Below are 19231 nucleotides of genomic sequence, written 5' to 3'. Positions count from 1 at the left end.
GCCTTTGACTCTGCTTGTCATTGTTTCTTTGGAGGTTTTTTGTTTTGTTTTGTTTTGTTTTGTTTTGTTTTTTTAATCAATTCATTGGATAAGTACCTAGAGATTCACACTCAGACACAAGAGTACAGTCAGAAACTTCTTATTTCAAATGACTTAAAAGTGATATAGACAGAACAATATTTCATGATTGTGCTCTGGATTAGTTTTCAGATCGAAGCTGGAAGAAGTGCTTAGGAGCTAGCTTATCAAACTATCACTCTATAAAACATGACTCTGACATGCCATTCTGCTGTTCACAATTGATTAATATTTACCCAGGTAGAACCCCACAGTGCCTCAGTGGCCTCTCTCTGGAAATCCACTTCTTCATTCATTCTAAATTTCTCTTCTTCCAGCCTACTTCCTATATGTTCCTCACTCAAAGTCCAGCCCACGTCACTATGGCAACCCCTAAAGATCCCATTTTCCTTTCATATATTTTCTACATGGGAACAAATAACTCTGCAGGCAGGCAGTGCGGAGCATGGTAGGTAATGTGGGTAGAGATGTAATATGTGTTTGTTTTAGAAAAAGACAGTTTCAGTTGTTGCTGAAGAACTGACAAGTCAGGTTTTCCTTAGTGATATGTAGATCATATTGGTGAATGGAAATAAATTTAATATTGTGATCTTATGTTTTCTCTCATACGTCTTGCATTTGGGATGAAAGCAACATGGTTTTCATTATGCTTTCATATATGGAAGCTGACAAGAGTTGCATCTGCTTCAGAGATGACTCAGCCTATATACTTGCAAAAATACTTTAATAAAGATTACTTTAGTGTATGTATGTAAGGTATGTACATGAGTATGGATAGCCATAGAGGCCAAAAGAGGACATCAGGTCACCTGGAACTAGCATTACAGGCAGTTGTGAGCCACCTGTGGGTACTGGGAACCAAACTCTAGACCTCTTTATAAACAGCAAGAACTGAGTCACCTCTCTAGGCCACAGATAAAATCTGAAATGTTTTGAACCTAAGTACAGAAAGAACATTTGAAGGAAATTCCATACACTTTCTTTCTGGGCAAGTTTAAGTTGTATCTAAGGTTGTTTTTGTTTTGTTTTATTTTTCAGTTTCCTACAAAAGAGCAAATATAGCAGAGACGGGGAGGAGCATGGGGTGGCAAGCGAAGGGCAGTGAGCATCCTTACACTGTCATAGGTCCAGTAGGAACTCTGACATCTGTTTCGACACCCCTGAACAGAAGCACTCATCACAGCCTTTTGGATTATCCTCTTGCAAGTTGAAGAAGCCAGATTTGCAACGGCTGCAGTGTTCACCTTCAACATTCTCCTGGAAGCGTAGAGAGCTGTATTAGCAACAGAGACATTCTTCAAAGAAAGAGTTGGATCTCTGCCCGTATAAGGAAGACATGACTGGAACCCTCATTTTACTTTCTCACCCATTTTTAAAGCACAGCAATGTAATGGAAAACAACTGCTCTAAAGTTGCGTGTTAAGATCTGTTGTTGTAACATCTCAGCCCGTGTGTATAGTGCTAAGGACTGCACTCAACGTTACTTGTTTGATCTTTATTAAGAATGTAGATTAAATATGATACATCAAGAAAATGTGTTAGTCTGATGAACATGGAGTCAATATTAAGCTCACCATTCTGTGTTAAAGAGCAACTTCATCTTCAAATTATGATAAAATTAAAACAGTTCTATTATACAAAATTGCCAAGCCTTTATATTCCAGGTTAAAAATACATGCATTTTAGGCAAGCATACAGGTTTGAGATATGGAGAATTTGGGGCAAATATGTATAGGTAAGTAGAAAAGAGGAAAACCTTTTCCCTGCTTAATTTTATACAGTGTTTCCTAGCCTAGTAGGTTATTTATATAGACTAATATTATGGAGAAAATCCATTCTTATTTAATGACTGTTCTCCAGATTAGGTTTATTAATCCTAATCTCAATACACAGAAAACATATTTGCTTCTAGGTGAGGCTACATTGTGTGCTCAGACCAATGAAAGTTGACTGCACAATGAAAATCTGGGAAGTGTGTGATCTGATTTAAGAAGTGGTTAATCCTGATTAATACCTTCAAACGAATGCTTCCTCTGCAGGAATTAGATTTCCAGCATCCTTAATCATGCATGACTCCTTATTCCCCTCTTCCTTGTATTCTCCTTCTGCCTCATTGCATAGCTTTCCCTTTCTTTAGAGAGCTAACTTGCTTACCTACTGTTTCTATAGCCTCAAATGCACTGTTTTATTATAATCACGAAATCATATCTAGGCTTACAAAGATTATTCTCTCCAAATACATGTAATATTTAGTCATAGGTGGAAACCTATTGTTTAATTTCCAACACAGCAACTGCATTTGAATCTACTGCTGTTTCAGCCAACAATTAAGGCTCCAAAGTAGTGGCCCCTGTGGGACTTTTATGTCCCTCCAGATCTGTCTCCTGTCCCTGCCACCAAATGTAGTTTTAACTAAATCTCTATTGTTCTATTTATCAATAAGACTCAGGAGTCAGAGGCTGGGGTAAAAACCTGCTAGCTCAGAGAGGCTGAGGAGCAGCAACTAACTGACCTTTCTTCACCAAAGTCTCTGAAAGACAGTATCCTTCTGCTTTACCAAACCAAAAAAGACCACCAGACTCAAAGTCCCTCTCTACTACTTCTGTGGGTCTCTCTATCCATCTTCCATATGCCCCCTTACTCTCTATGATTAATTTCCATCAACTAGTTGCTATTTCCACCTCTTAGACCAAGGTTGATTTTATTTAATTAATGCCAACACAAACTCGGGGTTCACAGTGTTAGCGTATATCCTACAACAGAATCCCTCCTTTGTATGTATTCCCATAAAAAAACAAGTTTCCTGGACAACATTGAGAAATGACTTCATATAATTTTATTAAGATTAAACAGATTGCTTGATGATGGTATTTTTATGTATATTAAAGTGTCACACAGTGGATGCTTATTAAAAATATATTTGAGAGGCTAGGGAGATGGACCAGTTGGCAATACGCTTGCTACATAAGTACCAAGGCATGAGTTTTAGCACCAACATTCAAGTTAACAAAGGAAGCAATGTCAAAAGAATAAGCAAAGTGGGAGGATACTGGGTACACAGTGTGAGTCTCTAATCCCAGGACTGAGGAACCAGTGTCAGGAAGGATGTCAGGCTTCCTGAATAGCCAATCTAAGCTGAACTGGCAAGCTCTAAATTCAGTGAAAGACCCTGTCTCAAAATATAAAGGTGGAGTGTAATAGAGGAATACACCCAACATGGCCTCCTTTGGCTTCCACGTGAATGCTTGCATAGACAAACCTACACATACATTCACGCAAATACACAAATATATTTGAGTAAGCCACGATTGAGAAGATGGGGTGGTAGAAAATGTAAAAACAGAAGACAGAAAACAGGCTCCAAATAAGGATATGTTAGCAAGAACAAACAAGAGCTTCTTCTAAGATTTGAGATAGTTTATTTAAACTTTGAATTTTGGCTTTTAGCATCCATGACCCATTCACAACCCCAACCATTATTGCATTGATGGGATCCTAAACAGGGGAGCATGCCTACAGTGCTATTTCATGTCTTTGTATTCAGTGTCAATATATATATAGAAATTGAAGTGTGGTTACTAACATTCTCACCAGCTTTACATTTTCTAGCCTGATTCCAAATATTTTGCGATGATAGATGTCAGCAAAAGTAATCAATCTACTCTCAGACCCATAGGGACAAAGAAATCCCCAAAGCAGTGAAAAGCATCTTCAAAAGAGTGCACAGGCAGGAAGGATGAAACATATCTATAATTATAATTTAGCTTTTTCCATTGAGGACACAGTACAGCTGTTCTGAACACAGTGTTCTTCTGGGCTCTGTCTAGTCTACTTTTCATTTACTCTAAATTGAAAGCAAATAATGCCACTTTCTGAGATTCAGACTGAGCTAAACAATTAGACAATTTTAGACATTATTCCTTAGTTCCACTTTAGCCTTGTAATGTGGCCTTCAGAAAAATTATGAATAACTCATTGTATATTCAGTTTAATCTAATAACCTGAAAAGCACATTAAAGTGGGCTAGGTACTAGAATGAGAGTAGAGCCAAGGTCTCTGTTCTTAAAAGCCAGTGTCTATCTAGATAAAATGATACACCTGAAATTAACTTTACTGCAAGGTGGAACATGGTCAGTGAATCTCTGAAGCTAATTAACTTATGAGAACATACTTAAGGAGGCACAGATTCTTCTTGTGAAGGCTTTACAACAGGAAGAAAATTGCAAATAAACCTTGAAGCATGGTTTTAAAAAATTAAACTTGTTGGTAGATATAGGGAGACATCTATGTTAGCAAAGACAGTGAAAATAATGTTTAATATGAGGAAGGTTTTTTGTTTTAATTATTATTATTATTTAATTTATTACATTTTATTTTAATTTTACACATCAGCCATGGGTTCCCCTGTCCTCCCCCTCCCACCTCCACCCCCACCTCCATTCCCATCTCCTCCAGGGCCAAGACTGCCCTGGGGATTCATTTAAACCTGGTGGATTCAGTACAGGCAGCTCCTTCCAGGCAGAGCAATGTGTCCCTGTGTAAGCCCAAGGTTCCAAACAGCCAGCTCATGCACTAAGGACAGGTCTGGGTCCCACTGCCTGGGTGCCTCCCAAACAGTTCAAGCTATTCAATTGTCTCACTTATCCAGAGGGTCTGCTCCAGCTGGGGGCTCCAGAGCCTTTGGTTCATAATTCATGTTCTTCCATTTGTTTGGCTATTTGTCCCTGTGCTTTTCCAATCTTGGTCTCAACAATTCACACTCTTACAGTCCCTCCTCTTTCTCAACAATTGGACTCCTGGAACTCCACCTGGGGCTTGGCCAAGAATCTCTGCATCCACTTCCATCAATTATTGGATGAAAGTTCCAGCATGACCGGTAGGGTGTTTGGCCATTTGATCACCAGATTAGGTCAGATCAGGCTTTCTCTCGACCATTGCCAGCAGTCTACAGAGGATGTATCATTGTGGATTTCTGGGGACCTCTCCAGCACTTTGCCTATTCCTGTTCTCATGTCATCATTTATCATGGTCTGTTATTCCTTGTTCTTCCTTTCTGTTCTTGATCCAGCTGGGATCTCCTGCTCCCCTAAGCTTTCTTTCCCTCGAACCTTGCCCTTCATTACTCCTACTGTCATCCAGGTTGTTCATGAAGATCTCATCCATTTCTCTGTCATTGAGCGATCCCTGTGTCTTTCCTAGGGTCCCATTTTCTAGGTAGCCTCCCTGGAGTTGTGTAGCAGTTTAGTCATCTTTGTTTTACATCTAGTATCCTACTACAAGTGAGTACAAACTATGTTTGTCCTTCTGAGTCTGGGTTACCTCACTCAGGATGATTTTTTCTAGATGCATTCATCTGCCTGCAAACCTCATGATGTCATTGTTTTTCTCTGCTGAGTAGTACTCTATTGTGTGTATGTACCATATTTTCTTTATCCATTCTTCAGTTGAAGGGCATCTAGGTTGTTTCCACATTCTGGCTATTACAAACAATGCTGATATGAACATAGCTGAGCAAATGCCCTTGTGGTATGATTGAGCATTCCTTGGGTATATGCCCAAGAGTGCTATAGCTGGGTCTTGGGGGAGATGGATTCCCAATTTTCTAAGGAAGCGTCATATTGATTTCCAAAGTGGCTATACAAGCTTGCATTTCCACCAGCAGTGGAGGAGAGTTCCCCTTGCTCTACATCCTCTCCAGCATAAGCTGTCTTCTGTGTTTTTGATCTTAGCCATTCTGACAGGTGTAAGGTGGTATCTCAGAAGAAAGTTTTATTTGTCAACTATTCTTCCAAATAAACTCATTGAAAACTTCCTATATGGGAAGCACTTCATTTGGTACTTAAAATCAAAGGCTTTCTCTTAAATAATTGATGTTTAAGGGTATCCTAAGAGATGGAACCTCTTCTCTTAGGAAATGGAAGGTAATTAATGGGAGCTAAGCCAGAGACAAATCCACAGAATTATATCTGAGGCACTTGAGTTGACAGTAGTAAATAAAATGCTTATGAGACGTGAGACAGTGAGACACAGAAATCTTTCACTACTATATAAGTATAGGAATTGGTTAACTTAGCAGGTTTGAAGGTTTAAACACATCATCTAATGATGAATGATGTATTAGAGCAGTGATTCTCAACCTTCCTAATGCCATGATCCTTTAATACAGTTCCTCGTGTTGTTATGACCCCCCTCCCCAAATCAACCATAAAATTATTTTCATTGCTATTTCATAACTGCAATTTTGCTACTGTTATAAATCATAATTTAATTATTTTTGCAGATAAGTATTTGCCAATGGGGTTGTGACAACCACTGTGTTATGGGGAACTAACCAAAAGATATTTGAGATGGCCTTCTAAGATTTTGTATATGTGGAAACTAGGTTCCCATTAGCTGCTTTATATCAACACTCTACTAAATGTCTTATCTCACTCATCTGGAAGCTCCAGAGCCATGCTGTATCAGTGAGACTTTGTGGATACTTCAGATAAAGTATATGCTTGCCACATGAGCATTCCATAACTATTATTTGACAAGACCCTGAACACAAGACTTGGGTGAGCTTCCTTAGTTAGCAATACTCCCCACTTGTCATATACTGTGGGAGAGTAAGCATTCTGCATGCTTCTGCTGGGAGAGGATGACTGACATCTTGCACGTTGTTTCTCCTGGGCTCTTCACTATGCTTCTTCTGTCTGTAGTGATTCTCATCTGGAACTGCTCATGTAATAAAAGGTGAATATAACATAGTTTTATAAATTCTGAATGTCCAAGAAGTCACTCAAACTACTATAGTCTCCAGGAACCTCTAAACACCATACTATAGATGATGGAGCCTATAAAGCATTTGTAGACTAATAAGAACATGTTGTCCAACTGCTACTTTTGTCTAATTTATTTTAACTACTATTTGAACTAAAGTATTATAGGTCCGTTTTGCTGTTCTCAAGTTAATCCTGCAGCTTCTTCATAATAAGCTGCAATTTACCAATACATCAACAAGGCAAAAACCTAATTTAGAGAGAGCATAATGTTGTCCCCGATAAGTTTTATCCAGTCTCAAGTATCTCAAGTTGAGCTAATCAGAGTTTGCTAACTGGCCAGACTGTGTTCAAATAAGGGAAATATCTAGATGTAACCAATCCAGCTATTCCTATACTTTATCTCCAGTTTTTCTACAAATGCTTGTTGGTCACACTGGAACACAGAGCTCTCTGAGTCTCCTTTGGTTCTGAATGTAACCTGATTCACAAGCTATCTTTAAAAGGAACTTTCATGTTAATGTTCGATGAGATTAAAGGGCACTTATTACATCCAAAACTATAATATGCTGACTGTTATCAGGCTCTACCAGAGACAAATCTTACACGCAAATAAATAGGACCTACTGATGTTTGCACCCTTATGGTTTCTGTAGCAGTTTGAATGTGAAATGCCCCAGTAGACTGAGGACCTTAACTCCTACTTTCCACAGGACAGTACTATTCTAGAAGCTTGTTTAATGTCCAAGAGCTGGAGCCTTGCTGGAAGAAGTGCATCATTGGAATTATACCCTCAGCTTGCATCATCTAGCTCACTTCCTGTTCATTCTCTTTTCCCAGACTGCAGCCACCTTATTCTCCAGTTACATCCACATCACGAAGGACTGTGTCTCCTTGAACTGCTGGAACAGGTAAGTCATAGTAAACCTTCCCTCTGTCTAGCTGCTTCTTATTGCCTATTTGGTCACGGTAGCCAGAAAAATAACTAATACTACTCCTGACAGGGCCTTTTGAATTTGAATCAGAGAAATTCTGTTTAGCTCACTAGAACTCTACTTTCTAGACACTTCAATGAGGAATAAGTAAACTTATTAGGTTTTCCTTCCTTTATCATATCTCCTCAGAAAGAAGCATGTCATAACACATCTAAAAATTGATGTCTAGGGTTGTGCTTGAAAATGATTCTTTAAAAACAATAGTTTTCAAAGTGATTCCTGAAAAACACATGGTGTGTTGTATGCATTTCATGTCATAGAAAGTAGCATAATTCCAATGCAGAAGTTTATTCTGAGACTTTCACGTGTGCATTAACAGTGTCAAAGGACCCCAACTTTGACAATATAGGCTACACAATCATCTATATAATTAGTACCTTCATACAAACATGATCTTGGAAGCCTGATCGTTACTCTTTCTGCAGGTTTGGGGCATTATATTTTGGGGTTTTATTTTTACACCTGTGATTCAACATTCCATGCATGAGTAAGCCTCTTACTGTATCCCCATTTCATACAGGAAGATCTTCTTTAAGAGCTGAGATCTGGGACTTGAAGGTTTTGACTTTACATGAGAGTGAACCATCTGCTCTATAGGAGAGCTCTCTGGACAAAATCATTTCTTTTGCTACCCATATCAAATTGTTAATAAATGTTCTGCACATTATTTCTTTCTGTGACTCATTCATCTAGTCACAGCTGAGCATTTTTGGTCCAGGTATGCTAGGAAGTAGCAAACTGTACTCCAGAGGATTATGGCAAAAGCAATTGGAAAAGTCTACAGATAACCTAAGACATACTGGCAAAAAAAAATGCCTGCTCTGAGACAGGTACAAAGAACATGTGCTGTGGCCGACACCAGATTATCACCATAGTCCCTGAGTCTCTGAAGGAAAATTAAGCAGAAAAGCAACAGAGTTGATACAAAAGATGCATTTTGTTTTCCTCCTAACACAAAAATAATCTATTGCAATACTCTCCTCTGCAGTTGAGATGTTTGTAGGTGTGGTTACCCAATAAAGGCATTGTTTTTGTTCTTTTCTTATCTGTTACATTCTAAGGTGGGCAGACCACCCCATTGGTCCCTCAACTACAGGTAAGAGTATACCTGACCCTGAACTTCCATTGCTGAGGGTTACTTTCATTGTTATGATGTTTCTCATCTTTTTGTTATAGCACTTCTTTGTACTGATCACCTTTTAAAGAGTTACCAGCATAATTTGATGTTTCAAAAACATTAAATGTCTCTTAATTTTATCTAAGTCATCAGGGTCTATGCCATTAAAGCTCTCATTACTTCCAATGGGCAACTCTTGTCAATTCATTTTAATATTTTAAGTGTTTAGAGTCCATTAGTGATTTTGCTAATTTACATATTTAATGATAGTTTCCACAGTGAAGCCCATGAAATGGTACAATTTCCATGTTCCATTCTTTTATTCTAGAAACAACTATTCCTAATACACATTCAGTGTTCATTTCCAGGTTATTCTAATCACATACACTAACTTTTAAATATGGACCAATCATAGCCTATGAATTTCCCTTTGTAAATATTCCATATAAAAGATAATACATTCTTCCACACTGTGATATTAAAAGCATCACTCAATTTAGTCAAACTATTTTTCATTATCATGACCCTCAAGGGGCATGCTTGGTCACATTATCATCATAATCTGCACTGAGAAACCTTAAAACTACAGATGGACTGCATGTATAGATGAACTGTAAGAACATACTTATCTTTTTGTTGTTGTTGTTTTGTTTTGTTTTGTTTTGTTTTGAGACAGGGTTTCTCTGTGTAGCTTTGCGCCTTTCCTGGATCTCGCTCTGTAGACCAGGCTGGCCTTGAACTCACAGAGCTCTGCCTGCCTCTGTCTTCTGAGTGCTGGGATTAAAGGCATGTGCCACCACTGCCTGGCAGGACATACTTATCTTACATGTAAAATTAATGATTTTGTCTCTCCTGAACTAACACCCATCTCCTCAGGAAGGCTTGTTTGCTCTAGTCCCATAATTCCATTGACTATGCATAGTAAAGTGTCTAATTAAAAGATACTGTGGTCTATCCTACAAAACACTCCTAGTGGCTGCTCTTTATTTCTTTAGGACTATTTTTGCCACAGAATAGCTAAATTTGAAAAGCCTTACTATGTAGCTATTTTTTCCCCTTCAAGTCAGAGGCTGGTGAGCTGACATCAATTTTCTTTTTGTGATAGCTTCCTCAGTACAGCCTCTCTCTGGAGAAATAGAGTCACAATAGCTTTCCTGTTTCCATTCTCATGAAGCTTCCTCCTTACAAATTAGGTACGACTTTAGCAGTGTGTGTTTAACTGTGATTGTTAGTCAACTGGGAATTCTATTGACAAAGTTACTGAGAATATCTACAGTGACATTTAACTTTTTTTAAAATAATAATTGCTTGGGAAATTTTGTAGTCACGCTTAGTTTTGAGGCTTGTGTAGTCAATTATACATTTTTCTTCCATAAAAGCCTTCATTTTAATGTGTATTAGTATTAAAATAAGTTAACATATGGAAAGATAATTACTTAATTAGCAGTATTTGTTGAGTACATATTCTTTAAACATACTGATACAGAATTAGATAGTATGTGGTGGTCTGGGGAAAGATGAAAAGAAATGAGAGTTTCACTTCTCACAAACTAAGTTTTATCCAATTTTGTTTAAAAGGATTAGCTATATACTAATTTAAATGATCAAAACAGATTTTTACCTAGAAGCTATTCAAATAAGATCTCAGTGCAGGACAGAGCTTCATTCCAAATGCAGCAAAGATAAGTGGGGCTTTATAAACAGAATACAAGAAGGTAAAGCCATAGAAAGCTACTAACAGGGAATATTAAGGATAGGTATACTTGTTAAAACTACCCAGCAGCTTGCATGTGGAAGACAGGGAAGGCTACTCTTATGGGAAGGGTGAGGGACTCACAAGAGGATGATTTAGGATGATTCTTTTTAGACGTGGTTAGACTTGAGGACAAAGCCCAAAGGAAAGGTTTAGACAAAAGAGAGGTCAGAAGAGCCCATTTAATTTACCAGAAGAGAGTCTTTCTCACTGTGCGTGTGCGTGTGCGTATGTGCGTGTGTGTGTGTGTGTGTGTGTGTGTGTGTGTGTGTGTGTGATTTACGTTATGGTACTGTGATGTTTCCTCTATGAAATTTAGATCAGAGATAAAATCACTGGCATCAAGATTCTTTGTAGAAATGTCATGACTTTAAGTCTTATAAACTAATGTGGCAGCTATTCCTGAACACAAATAAAGAAGAGGTAAATTCAGAGTCTGTAAAACATTAAAACATCATAAAAGAATCAGACAATGAGTGGCCTTTTCTCCCTACTTGTGAAAAATAAAGCAACAACCAATCACAAATAAGCTCATGTGAATCTATATGTCCATGCAGAGGTTCTGTTTTCTAGCATGCCTAATGAGATTTTGGTAAGAAATACTCAATATCACTGCTGTATATCTAAGCATACAGCATTAAACGGGACAAGAAACTGACGGCCAAAGTCCATGATGTTTCCATTATTTTCCTCACTTCTTTCTTATAATCATTGTGTTAACTTCTTTTTGCTCAATGACGAAGACATTACTTAGGTTCCATGTCCTCACCTGAGGTAAGACAGACATAAAGTAGGATTCAAATGCTGAAAATATTTTAAAGGAAAATTATGAGCATGATTGATGCAGAAGAATGCTTCCTAATTGGAGATTCAAGAAAGTGTTGATGGGAAAGTGGAAATTAACCTTGAACGAAAATCATCAGGCAAAATAAAAGAGAGGAGAGATGAGGTTTCCTGAGCAGTCTGAAAGAACTTAGAAAACTCCAGTTACTGAAAGCTTGGGGACTAGGGGATTTAATCAAGTCTGAGAAACAGTGACAGATGCCCTCCATCATTCCAGACAGGTAAGTTGAGGCCCAATCACATAGCCTTGTGGACTACTGAGGTCACAATGGAAAGTGAAATAAAAAACAAAGCAAAGCAAAATAAAGCACAGACTCCAGTTTCTAATCTTGTAATAAGACTTTGGTAAAAATAAAGCTGAATGTTCCTTCTGGGATCAAGGTCAATCTATGTTATCTATGACATTCCACAATCCAACTCATTTAAAACAAATAGTATAACACCAAATTACAAAAGAGCCAAATTCTAGTGCGTGGTACCAGTATATAAGCAATGACCAAAAGTAAGGTAGCTTTTACATTTAGAAGACATGTTGCCATGATTTACAAAAATTAAGACTTTTCAAGATATACAAAAAGGCCTAGAAATCTGAAAACATTTTGTTTCATTTTTATATTCAGAAACATAAGGATCATAGTTATTAATATTATTCTCTAAAGAAGTCTAGAAGAGAAAACCTGTGTGAAAAGGTCACAGTGTAGTTGATATTGTATAATGTTAATAATTTTTTAAACCCTGTTGAATATGGGAATTCCTTTTTATCACCAGTTATATATATTTTAAATTAGGAATTATTTTAGAGCATCAGAAAAGGGCATGTTGTATGATATCAATTGCCCACAACCTAGTAAGTAGATGGGACTGATGTTGTACATGTTTACTTCACTTACATGTTTATTTCTAGACACACCTTGTCTGTAATTCAATTTCTGCTCTTTGTCCCTTTTTCTCTAGTCAACCATCATTCTAAAATTAATAAGTATCATACAGTATATTTAAAATTTTCTTACATTTGTGTTCATCAACAAAAAATGTACAATTATTAAATATTTTCAACTTTACATGAATGCAAACTTTAGGACATAAATTTTTAGCTGAAGTTTCTAGAAGTTATCACTCCTTAGACACATAGATTTACTATGCTCACTTTGTTTCCTTTTATTAGATTAAATGGAGATTTGGTTTCTTCTCATCATCTCTGAGAAATTGGTTATAGAACAGCTAGTGGATCCCCAAATCACTGATGCTCAGGTTCTTACATAAAATCCTGTTCCATCTGTGTAACTCTTATGTATCCTTCCACTCAGTTAAACCATTCCCAGATTAATTCCTAACCTGAATACAATGTAAATTACATGCCAGTAAGTGATACCCAGAATTTAGGGGATTAAAAGAGAAAAGTGTATATGCATTCCATATATATAATTGCTTTTTAAATATATTTTCTTTTCTCTATTTTGTCTTGTCTGTGATACTGGGATAAAATCTGGGGTTTTGTACATGTTAAGCAAGTATTCTATCTAGTCCTGGTTTTTCATCCTATGATGAGTTGAATCTACAGAGGTTATATACATAGACAAGGAAAGTGAGCTTATAACTCATGTTTGCTATTTTTCTGGTATTTATTTTTCTTAATTTCATTATGCCAAGTATTTATGCATTAAACATCTTTTATATAATTAAAAAATGTATTGTTAAACTTGTTTAGGATAAATGTTTAGTCATGAAATTTCTAGAGCACAGGGTGCAGTCATCTTGAAGATGTTAGTAGTATTAATTCATCCTAGTAACAATGACAAATGTTGAGTTCCATTTTCCCGAATTTCCTGTGCTGTTTGGTAGTATCAACTGTCTCCATGTTCTCAATTTTATTTTACATTCTTGACCATTTCTTTCATTTTGTTTTTTGAGAATTCTCCACTGTGTATTTTGATCACATTCATTCCCTGCTTTTCCTACTCTTCACTCTCGCTGCCCACCCAACTTCCTGTCACATTGTTTAAACTCCAGTCCAGTCTCTGCTGTCTATTCCCTCTTGGATGTCTGCCTTCCACCTGAGGGTGCTATCTACCAGGGGCCACATGCTTAAAGAAAACTGAGTCTCTCTCTCTCTCTCTCTCTCTCTCTCTCTCTCTCTCTCTCTCTCTCCCCCCCCCCCCGCCCCCCGAGAAGAAATCACAATCACAGAGTCAGAGTCACCATTTTATTTCTGGGTATCATAAGGAAAGAATAAAATCAATTCTGTTCTCACATAGCACACAGGTTTGGGAGTTTAATTCCTCATTGGCCACTAACTTTTCTTCTCCCAGATCTTCAGAGACTCAGAAAGCTGTCCAGCTGCTTCCCTAAATTTACATCATGGAGCTGTAGTCTCCTGTCCACATTTGGGAGACATTTCTGGGGTCCCCAAAAGAAGCAGTTCAATTTTGTGTCTATCTCTATGGACCAATTAAAGTGTATTAACTCTTCCGAATACTGGACTTTATCTTAAAACTAAGACTCACCTTCTACCTACACCTCACCAATCTTGTTACTCAAATTGGCTTGAGCTTAAGTTTAACAGATTTCCCTCTTAAGTTTAACACTTAGAAATTTCCATCTGTTTCCTGAATCTAACTATTTTTAGTTTACTAGCTGAATTTATCCCACCAATCTATATGTTTGAAATAATAGAAGCTGGAAAAGTTGTGTCCATCTCGACTCAATACAGCTTTTAGAATCTCTGTCACTTAAAATTCATAAAAGAAAAAAATAGGCCTAGTGTTTCATAATGAGGAAGTTCTTTGAACTGTTTTCATACTCAATGGATAGTTCTGACTCAAAAAAACAATGAGAAAGGAGCCAGGCCAGCCAGGTAACTCAGCACATAAGATGCTTGTTGCCAAACTGACAACCAGAGCTTAATCCCCAGGACTCACAAGGTATACTGAGAGAACCAACTCCAGCAAATTGTCCTATACACACACACACACACACACACACACACACACACACATATATGGTCTACAGAGTGAGATATCCAGGACAGGCACCAAAACTACATAGAGAAACCCTGTCTTGAGAAAAAACAAACAAACAAAGAGATAAAATCAATTATTTTTATATCAATACTACATGAATATACACACACACATACTTTATACTGAAATAAAAAATCTATTATTTTATTGTAAGCATCCAATAATGTTTTTCTTCTTATATAGAATTTTTAATCTATACTATTTTTATCAGTTGGTACAACTATTTCAAATCATAATTTTTTAAAAAAAGGATATATCTCATTCCTTTCAGTACTAGTGGGTGTTCCTTTGAATATTTAAATTGTATGCATAGCTGTTTTAAATACTTAGCTATTTATCATTTTTATAAATGAGAGGTGATGGACAATTCATCACAGTGCAGTGTCTGAACGTTGTTACATAGTTCATTATAAGATACCATGATATAATTATGTTGCAACATAATTTTTGATAAAAGTAACTCATTCATTATGTGTGCATACTTTTTTATATTTTCATAGTTTTGCTGGCATCTTATGAAACTTGCTTTCTGCAAATTTTTATCATAGGACTCCTTAAGAGTTTTTGTTTAAAATATCGCACTGTTGAAAGATGTTGTTTCCAATGATGTTATGCAGTTAATTTTAAAATCTCTTATGATTTCTTAATTACTGTTTATTGTAGCGTTTTAATGGCATGCTCAGAGCATCAAGTGTGTTCATGGTGGCTTTTTTCTCATTAGGATTACAATCACTCTTCTCAGGACTCGGTGTCTAAGCAGCTCCAGGAACTTTCCTTGTGAGCACACCTCATCACCAGAGCTCTCCTGCCTCAGCCTTCCTGGCTCTATCTCCCAAAGAAGCCAATGACATGAGGTTTGCCCCTATCCTTTGTCAGTCTTTCCTTAACTGTAGCTGATGCTCAACCTTTCTTTAAAGGTGTGTATCTGAAAATGCATCCTTCCTCCTGCTTACGTTCCTGTATCCTATAGACTCATGAAGTTCCTTTCCCACTTTAAGCTTAGCTCTACCTGTCCTACACTTGAGCAAGTGACAAGATAAGACCTTTCTCAAGTTCATATTAGAGGAGAAGACCTGAAGGCTGTAGAATTGTCCCCCCCAACAGCATTCAGAATGGTGTGGGGGTGGGGGTGGGGGTGGGGCAGGGGTGTCTGAAGCAAGCTGCCACAGTCATTGCTGTCCACAGCTGGTCTTCTTAGAGAGCATTTTTCATTTCAGGTAATACTAGAATGAAATGCACTAAATCTAGAAAATTTATTATGTTCCAGTACATGAGAGCTTTCACAATGGCTTTCTGTTCACTGTGTAGGCAGTAACTGGTCCAGTTTCAAGACAGATGCTTAAATAGTGTCTAATATAATGCATGCCTATTATGTAAATATAATTTGTATATAGTTTTATTATTGTTATTTTATACAGTAAGTGTACATAAAATACACAAATAATATACTATATAGCATATTTTAGAAATTTTTTTACTAATAGGCATTTAAATATTAAAAATATCTTATTATGCTGCAATATTTGTCCATATACACCAAAATACACATGTACCAACTATGATCATATATTTACAGATTAGTATAATAAATTAGTTAAAGAAAGGAGAGGCTTAATCTAACTGTCTTGCTCTTAGCATGGCCCTATCAAAGATATCAAAATTTCTCTAATGTTTATAATAATGTGGCATGCCACCATTTTGAAAAGATTGCTTATTCACTTGGTTAATACAACTATGTACTAATCATAGCACCATGGAACGGACTTCTGTACCTGAAGTAAATTAGTCCTATCATTTCAGACTTGTGCATAACTCTGTTTCCTATATGTGTGAAGGCTGCAGGTGTAATAAGTCCCTTAGTGCAGACATGGTGAGCTGTTAGCTGATTATGTACAACATATAAAATTGCCTTTCTGAAAGTACCCGTGGGACAACACATAGAATCTTTAATCAATTCCACTAGGCCTTCTTACACTTTGGTAATTAAATAGAAAAATTTAAGTATGGTGAGAATTTTAAGGCCTATCTCCACTCAGATCTCAGGGGACTTTTTTAAATCCAGAATTAAATCCTTGACAGAATTATTTTCTGAAGTGGCTCTAAAGGTATATATTTTTAAATTTGAAACAACTACTTTTTCAAGTGATGCATACATTTTTGTGTGATGGGAGAAAGATCATTTGTTATAAAATGGCATAGACCACTAAGGGGGTCTATGTCTTTGCAGAATTTATATAAATGCAGGTGTGGTGGCAATCCCGGTCAGTATTTAAGGACAGTTACAGGAGCACTATGCACATAACAGATAGTCATATACACAGGAAAAGCTTTGCATGCTCAATGGCAGCAGATGTAACAGAGAAGCCAAGGGAAGCTGTCCCTTGTTTCGACAGTGGGACACAACTGGATTAAACAACGTACCTTACAGCTACAGGGCCCAACACAAGGGTCCTCATTTGTGCTCCCTGAACCGCTGCAGTTACAGGGTTGGCAGTCTGGGTAGCCCCTGTAGCCCCTGACACACCGATCACAGCTCATGCCTCCAAAGCCAGTTTTGCAGTGACAGGATCCAGGCATTAAACCTGTGGGAAGAAGCATTGCACATCAGCACTTTCAAAGGAAACACATGAATTAGTTCTTGAGGTTTGAATTGTAGTGACTTTGAAGTTGGATTCTGATTACAAAATTAGTTTTTTTTTTAATTTGTATTATTTAAAACAATTTTAAATTTAAATATACTTTGTTCCTATTCTTCCCTTCCCCTAAGTCCTTCCCGATCTTCTCTCCTTCCCCTACTCATTCAATTTTAAGTTCTTTCTCAACAGACAAAACCAATACAATAGCAAAACCAGAAAACAAAATACAACATCCAAAAAGAAACACCCACACCCGCACACATACACAGAAAACTGTAACCAAATAAAAGTACACACAAAAACTGTGAAGTCCATTATATACTGGTCAGCTACTCCTGAACATGTGGCCTTGTCCTGGAGTGGTTGATGTACCCAGTGTCACTCTATTGGAAAAAACTGATTTCCCTTCTTTGAGCAGGTATACAGGACAGCTCAGGTGTTAACCTTTATCCTAGTGGCTAGGTTTTCATTCATTTTAAAAATATAACAAAATAAAACATAATAAAATGGAAACTATCGCATCGAAGTTGAACAAGACAAATAAATAGAAGAAAAGAGCCCCAGGAGAAGATACAAATAAACAGAAGGAAAAGAGCCCCAGGAGAAGACACAAATAAACAGAAGGAAAAGAGCCTCAGGAGAAGGCACAAGAATCAGAAACATAATTTTTCTCACACCCAGGAATCCCATAAAAACACTAAATTGAAAGCCATAATATACATACAAAGGATCTGGTGCAGACCCATACAGGTCCTGTGCATTTTGCTTTAGTCTCTTAGTTCATATGAGCTTTGCTCAAGTTGGTTTAGATGGCCTTCTTTTCTTGTGCACATCAGTAAAGCTAATACTAATCTGGAGCCTAAATAAAGATGTCAGAGGGGCTGAGGAGATTGTTCAGCAGTTAAGAGCACTTGTTGCTCTTACAGAGGACCCAGGTTTGGTTCAAAGCATCAACGTGCTGACTCAAAATTATCTCCAGCTTCAGGGGATCCAACAAGCTCTTCTGGCCTGTGCTGGTACCAAGCACTCGCATAGTGCATATACTTGCTGCATGCAGGCAAATCATCCATACACATAAAATGAAATAAATAGATCTAAAAGTCCTTAAAAATAAAGTTTAAGGACTGAAGAGATGGTTCAGTGAATGAAGTGTGGGAACATAAGGATCTGGATTTGGATTCCTGTCACCCACAGTGAAGCCGAGTGGGCAGTGGACACTGGTAAGTTGGATTAGGACTTGGAGAAATAGGCAGATCCCCGGAGCTGGTTGGCCAGCCAGTATAGTCAAATGGATGAACTCTGGGTAGGCAGCTATAAAGGAAGACAGCCTATGTTAACCTTTAACTGCCTACACACATGCCCACAAACCACACCCATGTATGTACCTACACACATGTATCTACACACACACACACACACACACACACACACACACACACACACACACACACCATATACATGTGAAATTTAAGGGAAATGAAGGGCAGAAAGATGAATAGTGAAACATCTATCAGACTACAACTTCTGTGTGACAAGGCTACAGGAAACAACAGCAGCAACAACAAAATGATCAAGGGGCACTTTCCATAAAGTTTAAAGCTTACGGCACAACACTGGGAAGAATAGGCTGTGTCGTGTGCATCTCTGGCAACTCATAATCAAGTTTGCCCCAGCACATCATAACAGATGCAGACATCCTTGGGAACAAAGATGGACTACTTGACAAGTTAGCATTGTAAATGTGATGTAGGAGCACCCACAGCAATGCTAAAGCAAAGGCTGAATGGGGGTAGAATTGGAGTAGTGGGGTGAATATGATGAAAATACAGTGTAAAAAATTCTCAACAAATTCATAAAATATTTTTAAATCATCAAAAAGAAAAGACTTGAAGGCATTCATAGGAACGGATTTGGGACATGGAAGAGGGGTATGAAAAGTATTGTAATTCCCTTTTCTTTTGACAGAGAAATGTTAAAGATAATACATCCACAAGAACACCTTTGGTCTCTCTTTAGGAATGATGTGAG

At 37.4% G+C, this 19231-nt stretch overlaps 1 protein-coding gene across 1 annotated transcript in view; it reads right to left on the bottom strand.

Moving 5' to 3' along the window:
* Lama2 (laminin subunit alpha 2) overlaps positions 1-19231 on the bottom strand; it is a 577324-nt gene that overhangs the window by 315019 nt on the left and 243074 nt on the right. Inside the window, 3 exon segments of the mRNA XM_036168737.1 lie at positions 1194-1229; positions 1231-1335; positions 16989-17149. Of these exon segments, the coding sequence (XP_036024630.1) occupies positions 1194-1229; positions 1231-1335; positions 16989-17149 (302 nt within the window).

The sequence above is a fragment of the Onychomys torridus genome, chromosome 19, assembly GCF_903995425.1.
Source record: "Onychomys torridus chromosome 19, mOncTor1.1, whole genome shotgun sequence".
Taxonomy (NCBI): domain Eukaryota; kingdom Metazoa; phylum Chordata; class Mammalia; order Rodentia; family Cricetidae; genus Onychomys; species Onychomys torridus.
This window is presented reverse-complemented; position numbering and strand designations above follow the sequence as displayed.